The sequence below is a fragment of the Egretta garzetta genome, unplaced genomic scaffold (assembly GCF_000687185.1).
Source record: "Egretta garzetta isolate BGI_Z169 unplaced genomic scaffold, ASM68718v1 scaffold18, whole genome shotgun sequence".
Classification (NCBI taxonomy): Eukaryota; Metazoa; Chordata; class Aves; order Pelecaniformes; family Ardeidae; genus Egretta; species Egretta garzetta.
Genome location: NW_009260616.1, coordinates 6,517,501 through 6,528,626, shown reverse-complemented (window position 1 = coordinate 6,528,626; position 11,126 = coordinate 6,517,501). Strand labels below are relative to the sequence as shown.

Sequence of the window (11,126 nt, the reverse complement as noted above, 5' to 3'; positions counted from 1 at the left end):
CAGATGGTTTAAAGGCAACTATCACCTATTTTCTCATAAACCCAGAACTCCACATGAGTTGCACCCAATATGAGCCTGAATAGTTAGAGGACGCAGAGGTGGCAACTAGCTACCTTTATATTTTCTTGATCTTTTGCAGGAATTAGATGGGTTGATGCTTAATACATCCTCCACTGCCTATGGATTCAAAGACATTTTGTAGCAGTTGTGGGAATAGCTCTATGAATACAGCTGTATGGGTATGTATGGGTATAGTTGTATCCTGGATGGATATTATTACACCTTGGAGAGTGGTGAGAGTATGGCAATGAAATCCATAAAGCAGAAGGTCTCTATTCTATTCTATTCTATTCTATTCTATTCTATTCTATTCTATTCTATCCTGTCCTGTCCTGTCCTGTCCTGTCCTGTCCTAGCCTATCCTACCCTACCCTACCGTACCCTACCCTACCCTACCCTACCCTACCCTACCCTATCTTATCTTCTGCCTTTCTACGTTAGATGATTCTTATCTTTTATTCATCCCCTATAGATGCTGAGCATTGCGAAGTGCAGGTGACATTGGCCAGAGGGTAAAGTGCTGTATTTTTTTTTTCTCCTTTAATACTATGGAGGCTAAAACTGATGTTCTTTGGTGAACAAGATCCCTGGGGAACCAAACTCTTCCTCCCCACAAATAAAGCTTTAAAACATTGAGTGTGGCCTGCTGTTATCATATCAGTGTGTTTTGATTTCCAATACGTAATATTGCTGTAAATAGTGCTACAAGCAGATCAAACTGCGGCTTGATTAATTTGACATTCGAATTTGTCTCCCTGCTACCTAATGGTCTGCCTACATTTACAGAGCAACCGCGGTGTTGAATACATATGCATGTGTTCCTGGTGTGCCTCAGCTGTAAATAACAGAAAGGTATTACTAAATGCTGTAAAAGCCTCTTAAGGACAGACTGTAGCAATTCTAGAGAACCTTGTCACATACTATACAGTCAGAGGGAAATATGAAGTGTCTTTGTTTGACTGTGGCTGAGACATGGCAATACTTTTGTGGGTTGATTGGACAAAACGTCAGCTTACATACTGATTTCTGTCTCTCAGTTAAGACAGTGAAATCACCTGTACTCCAGTGAGAACACAGCGTTGAAATAAGGCAGAACACAGTTTACATAGATTAATCATATATTTCTTCGTCTCAGCTACAAGCTTAAAAATATTGCCTTATATTTTTTTCCCACAGATCTAGCTTTCTTTCCAGTCAGTATGAAGATGCTCAGTAAATGCAATCTGCTGTTCTGGAAGAAACACTGAGAGCATAAAGAGAATGGGATAATATCTCAGCTAGAGGGCTCCATATGTTGATGACAAGGTATGGTATACTGAGAAAGAAATAGGATTACAATTGTTCTAAGTACCTATGAGCCACACATAATGCTAGGAAGGAAATAACATTTTCTAAATGCACAGCACTCCGCCAAAAGTGCAGGTGAAAAATCTTTGCTTGAGCACAGACAGATGGGAAGCTGAAGTTAAGATGGCATTGGAGATATGCACTATTGTAATTTGAGATTATTAAAAAGCTCCTAGCAAAGCTCCCAAAGGGCCCAATCCTAAGCATTACCGCAGAACTGATTGTACCACTGATAAAGGAGTAAATGCCTGTTCCATGAAAAATCCACTAATCCATTAGCAGACTTGCTTCCACTAATCAGAAGAAATGAAATTACATTCAAGGGGGAACGGAAGAGTGTGTTTGGATGGATAGTGTTTGCCTGTATTCATTTCTTTTCCTCAAAAGAAATGTTCAGAAGAGAAACAGAGGAGAAAAGTAAATGTTGGCCCTTTGTGAGCTGTTCTGTGCTGTCCTTTTAACCATGTAGGCCAGTGATGGTAAATAAAAAACATTTCAAAAGGCTGCAGCAGTGAGGTAAGATTTATCTGGGCAGTCAGGACTGTTCTGAATTGCAGTTGGCGTCAGTACAAGAAATATTTGGAGATGATTATCCCTAGACTGGTCTATGGTTGTGTGTTAGCTCTAGTGTGAATGTACTCCAGTTGTGTGTATGTGCTGAGATTTTTTTACCCGTTTAATCCCCAAATATATCAGGCTGCACTTCTAGGCAGCGGATGGAGCTGTCACTCTCACTGGTTTGGTAGAATACTGTCTTCTATTCAAACTGGTTTTAAAAGCCATATGTTGTTAAATTTGGGTTGGTTTTTTGTTTTTTTTTAATGTGGAGATTGGAAATGAGGTACAGAGGTGCCTCAGTGAACAGATGTGCTGGTAAGACAAATGCTAAATGCATCCACTAAATTACCAGGTTGCCGAACTTCTGATAAAATTTAATAAACCTGACATTTTTTCAACAAAATTTTGTCAGATCTGACTATTTTTTTACTAAACTCAATTCTCATTGTCTTTGAGTGGAAACTACTTGAATGAAAATGGGTGACAATCACGTGAGGGCTGGGTGTTATTCAAACAACTGTGACACCTTGTATCCTGCCATAAGAAATCATTATAATTCAGCAGAAGAGTAATGTTGGTGCTTAAGTGTAACATGAATTCAGTCTCTCAAAAAAGGCTTCTGCCTATTCTGAATTTTTAAGTCATGTCATCTTTCAGCTTAATGAACCTTTAATATCAGCCTGCCACTCTGCAGAATATCTCAGAAGTTAAGTACTTACATATACATGGGCTGTAGCTGTAAATGAGATGTCTTCTGTGGACCTTGATAGCCGTAAGAGTCAAATCCACCTATGAAATCAACTGTAAGGGGGGAAAATTGTTTTCATTAGCAACATCTTTTCAGAAGTGATAGGCATTATTGTTCAAGAACCAACCAGCACACAGTTTATTTTTGATGGACCCCCTAATAATCTGTTAAAATTAGACCAGCTAATTGTGCAGATGCAGAAAAAGGGTAAAAAAAAAATAGAGAAAGGCAAAGCCCCTTTTTAAATTTTAAAATCAAATTAATTTTAAAATCACAGAATGACAATGAGGGGTTTATAACAGCCATCTGTCTATCAGAAATAGCCACACATCCCCATTTTTCAAGTAGACCACCTCACTGGAGTAGAAAACAACATGCTATTCAGATATTACAAACGTTGAAACCCATTTATTTGTTGGCATGAATGCATTGCTGCTGACTGTGGTTACTGTGCCTGCCTTGCTGTCATACTGAGGGTCAGTGATGTAGAGGAGAGAGCACATTGATCCGACTCTGTCTGAGCCGCAAAAGTTTTTCTTCTTCCCTGTCTTTGACATTTGGGCTGAAAGGCACAAACAGAGGGTAGGAACAATTTATCTGAGCTTCAGAGATGAGGCTTCACAGATCTAAGGAAACCAGCCTTTCTCCCAAGGCGCTGGGGGTCTGCAGGAAGGTTGTAGGGTGGGAGTTGTTTATTATTTCACATGACTGTCAGTTCCCGATGGTCTTCTCATGTTTATTTTAAACAATTTCCAGGGCAATTCAATCTCATCTGAGCCCGAGACCCCTGTTTCTCTGTTATAATACTTTCTTTTCACAGGTAAAAGAGCACCCTTTGCTTCCTTTGCACCAAGAGACCCAACTATTGGCTTTTGGGGGTTATTTGTGGGCAGCTCTCATCCCTGAAATACTGCCTCTTACACAGCAGATGTGAATTTGACTTCACTTTGATAGAAAAGGGCCAAAGAGTTCAGGTATTGAAGTGCATTTTTTTTTCCACAGGTCTGGGCACTGCTACTGAGAGACTGGCCCTGCGTACATTTAAAGTAAAAAAAAAAAAAGGTTCTTTGATAGCGGATAGCTTCTTGTGAATCTAAAATGCAGTAACATTCACATAAAAATCACAAAATGTAAACTTATAACCCTTGGCTTGAGAACATTCACAGTGGTTGGAGTCCTGAAAACTTGCATTTGTGAGGTTATTTTTATACTAAGGTACCCCTCAATATGCGCCACACTTATCAATGCAGTCACACGCATTCCAGACATGTTACAGAATCAAATTCTTGTACCCCTCTGACCACCATTTAGTTTGCAAGCAAAAAGCCACCAAAACACTAGACTGGACCGGTATGGTATATCTCCATTGCCACCACAGATGTGTTGAACCTGTCATCCACCTTCTTCCCTGGCAAGAATGGCCAGAATGAAGAAATATTTTAGCTGATTCTGTGCTCTGTGGCAACATCTCATATACTCCTATACCAGAATGATGTTTTACTAGATTAATCCCTGACATCTCTAATGAAGGAGGTTCTATAATCTCTTTGTGTTGCCTTTCCCTGTGCCTAACTTCCTAATATCTAATTTTAAAAGTAATTTCCTGCAAATTAACCACTTTTCTACATTTTGCCCTTTTCTCCCTATGGATATGAAGACAAATGAGCCTTTTTTTTCCCCTTTTATAACTACTTTTAAGCACTTTCAAAAATCATTTTCATGCTATTCGTCTCTTTCAGATTTAAGCATATCTAGGTCTTTCAAAGTTTTCTCATGGCCCATGTTTTTCAAGCCTCTAAATTTCCAAGCCTGAAAATCTTTCTTCAGTCTGCTTATGTTTTTCTTACAATGTGGTGCACAAATCAGGGCTAACTGCAACAACTGCCATGTCGGTCTTCTGTAGATTACCTGGAATAATGGGTGGGGGTTTTGTTCGTTTGGTTTTTTCCTTCTTTTTCCAACAGCTTCATACAAATGCTTAATAAGCTGATCTTTATTTTTATGTTTTGACACTAACTGTAGTCTAGCCAAGTAGTCCATATTTTATCTGAAGACACTTGATTGATTCTTCCCCACAGGAGTTCTTTTGCAGTTGTCTGTATTGAATTTCATCTTCTTGATTTCAAGCCACTTCTCAAGATCATTTTGACTGCTAATCCTATCTTCACAAGTGCTCATACCCCTCCCAGTCTGGTTTCATCCGAAATTTTTACAAATGTTGTCTCCTCTATCATCCTTTGCTGTTAGCAAAAATAATGAAGAGAGTTATTTCCCTAGCCAAGATCCCAGTGGGATCCTGTCTGAAATGTCATCCCAGCTGGTTGATAACTAAATTTCAAATAAAGCTTTAAACAATTCTGCACACAGCCTATGATGACTGCATCTGGAAAGTGCTTCCCTGGCCTGCTTACAGACCTTGCATAGGGTCAAAATCTTGCTAAAATCAAGATAAGTGCCATTTGTTGCTTCCTACTTACTGTCTGTAACCATCAGAATAACTTTATTACCATCTGATCATGTCTTTGAATGCATACTAAGTTTATAGGCACTGAATGAAGAATGCACTATAGGAATATTGTTGAGTGAAGTGCTAAGCTGGGAGGAAATACAACCCGTCTTGTTCAAATACAAAGATTGCAGCAAAAAGAATGGACATGTCATTGCTGTAGCTACGTTTTGTTGTTCTTTTGCCCAGTTTTCCTTTTTTTCTCACTCTCGACCTCTGACAACTCAAGTCAGAAAATACCTGTGTTGGGCTGAGTATCTCGCAGGTGTCAACCTATGTCACTTTATGGATGTTGCTTATATGCATTTGTCCAGCTTTGCATTCCTTGTGTACTTCCCAAGACCCTTCAAGCAACCGGTAAGCCATCATTAGGAGGCTGCAGGCATAGATACTCTGTTTTGCAGTCATGAGGCAAAAGGTCTTCAGAGTGGCTTTAGAGTTTTTTTCGAAAGCCAAAGCAACGTGTTAAGAACCAGATTTCTTTGAGCAAAATGGGTTTGTGTGGGCATGAGAGAAAGATGAATGACGGATATATCTGCATGCATTGTGTCTTTGCCCTGTTGCAGAGGATAAACACCGAGTGTTAACAAGCCAGATTGTCAAGCGACAAACAAGGCAAGCTTGCAGAGACATTTCTGCCTTCAACTGACAGTGGAAGCCCCCGCAAGTGTAACCAAATGATGGTAGGGCAGAGGACATTGCTGCAACCTTATTGTGGGCATACAATGGCTTCTTACACACACCAACAAACTTTGCAAGGCAGGCAAAAAGGTACGTAATAGAAAGTGAACTCCAATACAAAATGATTTCAGTAATGTCTTTGTAGCAAGTTTTCTCGATGGTGGCAGTTTCTCAGCACTACAAAGCCTGTGGTGTCCAGACTGTGCTAAAAGCTCCCTGTGGACTCTGAGCCAGTTTCTTAAAGCATGCAAAATGCTGCCCTTTCTGCAGGCATTTTATCCTGGCTGTGCCTGAAAGGTCACTAAAAGTGTCGTACAACTGATCCATTCCTGGCAGCAGTAACATGAGATGAATAAAACAAGGCTCATTAGCTGAATTGCTACAGAGGCTTTCATCCTTAACCTCATCCATCAAACACATTTTTGACTATTCTATTTTACATTCATCTTACATGTCACTGTTATCAGAAGTGCCTCTTTTGTCATGTTTTACTTTAGTAAAGCACACGTGCATATACAAACAAACACAGACTCCCATTCCTTTGAAATATTGGGTGCTGAGATGCTTATTTTCCTAGCTGGACTTGAATAGGATAATAACAGTAGTATTTATTTGTAAAATGTGTTACAAGAAATTCAGCCAGAGTGTTTTCTTCCTTTGCTGGTGTTAAGGGGCTTGTCAGGCATATGACTGTAACACAGAATATATGGCTCAAAACAGGGACATATTTTCTAAGTACCCATAGGGATGTGAAGTTTCAGCCTTTGCTCAGTCACAGTCCCCACTATCTCTGTTGTGTATCAGGACAGGATGAGAGGCATAAATTGGTTTCTCTCTTCTCATTTCTGGAAGTTTGTGGTGTATAGAAGGACCATTAAACTGGGATGCACAAAAAAGACCCTATTTGCATGGATGTGCATATGGGAGAAGCGACTCTCTAGAAAATGAGCAGTAAGAAAGAATGAAACTGATGAAATCAACAGATGGACAAAGAGAAGGGAAACAGTGTGGAATAAAAGCAATAACATCTTCCTGCAGAAAGCCAAAGGAAAGATATTGAACAAGTTGCCCAGAGAGGTGGTGGAGGCCCCATCCCTGGAAGCATTCAAGGCCAGGTTGGACGGGGCTCTGAGCAGCCTGATCTAGTTAGCGGTGTCCCTGCTCCTGCAGGGGGGTTGGACTGGATGACCTCTAGGGGTCCCTTCCAACCCAAAACATTCCATGATTCTATGATTCTATGAATAGAAACCAGAAGACTGGACACTATTCTCCTTATAGAAATTTTCCTCTGTAAGAGTTAAGCACAGAAGCATAAAGATTCAGGTCCACAGCTAATATATATATTTATAGCTTTAGTGACTTCACTGAAGCAATCATAATTTACATTAGCTTAGGATCTGACCCAAAGAATAATTTAGGGCATATATGTATAGAAACGTGGCTGACGCTATGGCTTTCCTTGCATTTTAGTAGGCATGCAAAAATCAATGCAGACTAGATATGAAAGGATATAGAATTTAGGAATGGGGAAGGAGATGAGTGGTTTTATCTGCAAAGAAAAGGAAAGGGAAAGGTTGGGCAACAGCCATGTACTTGGCCAACCTGTGACCTGCGCTATGGATGACTTCTTGACTGCTTTCGAACCCTGTCCTTACCTGGTTCCTTTGCTACTATTGTTTGCTTTGCTGATTATCTCACCCCGACCCTTGATGCATGTGGCCCTGCCTCTCAGAGCAGTGAATGTACTGCCGGCGCTCAACCCTGCCTTCACCACAGCATCTGCTTCCTGCCTTTGCCTCCTTCTTTAAAAGTGAAAATGTCTTAGGTAGTAATTCTGTAATGAGGGTGACTTCTGTCACTGATTCCTCTTCTCCTCCTTCACTTTGTCCATCTCCCTGATGAAGCAGCTTGGCTTCTCCAGCTTTATTTGTTCCATCCCAGACACCCCCCTCAACTCCACATCCACTTCCTTCCTCCCATCTCCAGTTGCTTCTTTCCAAACTTTCTCTCCCATTTCTTGTATGAGCAAACTGACAAATTAGTCCTCCTTTTTTTAGTTTGCCAGCCTTTTTCACTCCTGCTTTTACAGTACATTTCCCCTTCTCTCTTACTTCAGTCCCAGGAATTTTGTCCTGCAAAGCTTCTGCTTGTCCCAGTAACAGGCTCTTCTCTTGATCTCTTTTTTTGCATTTCCCTCCCAATACAAATACATGTAAATTCCTTTCATAAAAAAAATCACCCCACCCTTGTTCCATTTTCTCTCTCTCTCCCTGAAGTGTTCAAACACTTTCTGGAGCTACTTTCCTCCATTTTTGTAGATTTTCTCCCATTTTGTGTTCTGTTCCTTGCATGAAAGCTGGAACTGCAGTCAGATCACCTTTTCCTATCCAAATTTGGGTACTGGTAACCCAGCGCACACAGTCCTCTCCATGGTCATCCAGCCACCTTTCTCACAGCCACGGCTCTTTTCCTCCTGAAACCATTGCCTCACTGGCCTCCGCTCTCTCCTCTGCAGGTGCTCACCTTCCTCCTCTCATCATTCATCTGCTTTCTTGATGGTTCTCCCTCCAGCACGCTGCCGGACTCCCATGAGCAGTAACCTCTGCCTTTTATTTTTCTCCACCTCCTGTAAACTGGGTAGTAGCACTCACAAACACACATCCTGCTGTCATCGGCTCTCTGAGGTGCTACGGAGCACTTGGCTTGTGCTCGCTCTGCTCCTTCTATACAAACTGAAATCTCCACTTCTCTCGGTGGTATTTACCCATGGATAATTAAACATCAATTCCAGTTCAGCATGGCTAAAACCAGAACTCCTAGTTGCTCCTCCCTAACCTCCTCTGCTACCTCTCATAATGAACGATGGCACTTGTACCCTCAAGTCTGCCTGTCAATTGAGGATATAAGTGAGATGTCAACTTTGGTTTGGGCTGTGCACAATTTAATTTCTGAAGATCATTTTTGCATACCAAAGATGAAGACTTTTCTGTCTGTTGACACAGCTATAACATTTACCCAGGGCTCTCAATGTCAAACACCACAATTGTTCCTTTTTTTTGCACTCATCAAATGTGGAGTTAAGGAGATGAAAGCTGTAGGACTCATCTCTTTGGCTAGGTTACTCCTCTCTGCATCCTGCTACTGATTTCATTTCCATATTACATCAAGCAGAAGCTAAAGCTTTTTGTGGAGACTCCACATTAATGTCTCCTTCCATTTCTAAAAGCTAAATTCTGTCCCCATGCTGGCAGCTTGACCTCCACACTTGTACAATTTCCTAACACTTTCTCTCCTTGTAAGAACTTCTTCAAAAACAGTTCTCTCATTATTTTCCCTAAAACTCTTCTTTGCTCTGTTGGCAATAATTAGGTTGCCAATGCACTTATATTCCTGCCTACCACAGTGAGTAATATTTGCTCGTAGTTTCTTTGTGCTCACTTTCTGCCTGTACCCTCCAGTTGCCTGTTGTCTAATGCATAGATTGCAAGCTCCAAGAAACAGGGCTGGCGTTCATTTTTGTACAGTGCATGGCATCATGATAGTCCTTAAATATATTAATGAACCTAAAGCACTAAAATAATATTAAAAATTTACAATTACCCATGATAAAGATGGTAGAATTTGAAAAGTGCTAATGACCAGGGAAGCGTATGTGCATGGGTACATGGATGCTTCTTGCACAAGCATGTCATGACTGAACAGATTTCCAACATGGTATAGCAGACAGAGAACACGTGGTGTACATGTGCTACATCTGACGTGTGAGGTCTTAAACTTATGTACACCGGCTCTGGAGGCCACAGGTTTGGCCCCCTGGACTCAGGCCTCGGGGGTGCAGCGATTAAGCTTCACTGCCACAGCAAGGGACTCCACTGTATGAGTAGCTGGGAGAGAGGAGAGATGCCAAACAAACTGCAGCTTATAACATCTCTTCTGCTGGTGCAGAAGTGATTATGCGAGATAAGAGAGAGCTGTACACAAATGCTGGTAGCTAAAAACTGGCCAAATTTGGAAAGAAAAGGAGGGGAATAAAATCAGGCTTAGTTTTAATAACATTGGAACTAATATATAGGAAAAAAGAAAAAGAACATATGGGGGCACCCTTGCTCCTGCAGCTTTGCCAGTATCCTGCTACCCACCTTGCTGTTTGGTGAAGACACTTCCAAACACTTTATTGCTGCTGCCTTTTTATGCAGTGAGCATGGCCTGGTGGCTGTTCCAAAATATAGCACACAGGAGGAGGTTTGCTTGAATACAATCTCAATAAAGTTTGTTTATAATGATAATCAAACTTTATTGGTCTTTGTGCTGACTGCACAGTGATTTAGACTCGCAAAACAGGATAGAGCCAAGCCCCGGCAGAGCAAGGGGAAGGAGGACATCTGCCAATATGTGAGGCTGTACCCTTCTTGCCAGCACAGGAGGGTTCAGAAGCAGCGTAAGGACTTGGACACAGGGTCCAGTGCTTGCAGCGCAATGAACTGCATTTCTGCCAAACAGCCCGTAACTGTCTGTGAGCGCTTTTAGTTCACCCATTTGCAAGGTGAATCTAAAAACCTCAGATTTTTAAACTGTAACCTCATGGCAGTTCTGAGCCCTATGATGTCCACAAAAAACAGCAAAGTGAAACCCTTATACAAATCTTGGTGAGATTTCTCAGCTCAGATTCTGCCTCACTACCACCATTTCCCTACTGTTTGTTTTTGTAATAGTCAAAATTATTCTGTAATTTTTTGCTTCACAGGCGCTCTTCCTCCATATTCTTCCTCTCTTACCATGTTTCTTGTTGGATAAGGGCTTGCAGCGTCTTCTTTGGTCTCTGTTGCTGTTGATCCCCTGGCTAATTCTTTGATCAGCCCTTCCAAGATGAGATGTAGGACTGGGGAAGTATGCAGGTTTGTGAAATCTGATAAGCACCACCTGGTGTTACCACCCTTACAGAGATACTGACAGGGATTTCAGCCTGATAAGCCCTAGAATTAGGACCAAGCAGGGTTGCAGTTATTGCATTCAAGGTGAGCCCAGCTTATGGTTGTACACAGCAGAAAACACCAGGATGAATAATGCTGAGGGTCCAGAAATTAGAGAAGCTAAAATGCATCTCAGACTCCCACGTGGAGAAGGGCTCTGGCCAGCAGCAGAGCCTCAAGGCAGGAGGCGAGGAAGACTCTGCTCTGGAGCAATGCCTCAGCACGGCAGGGGGGGGCTGCCAGCAGAGGCGCTGTA

At 41.5% G+C, this 11,126-nt stretch overlaps 1 protein-coding gene across 1 annotated transcript in view; it reads right to left on the bottom strand.

The window, feature by feature from the left end:
- Positions 1 to 2,680: 2,680 nt before the first annotated feature.
- NKAIN2 (sodium/potassium transporting ATPase interacting 2) overlaps positions 2,681 to 11,126 on the bottom strand; it is a 298,231-nt gene continuing 289,785 nt past the window's right edge. The window contains exon 6 of the mRNA XM_035900700.1: positions 2,681 to 2,766. Coding sequence (XP_035756593.1) covers positions 2,681 to 2,766 — 86 coding nt within the window. The remainder of the gene's footprint in view (positions 2,767 to 11,126) is intronic.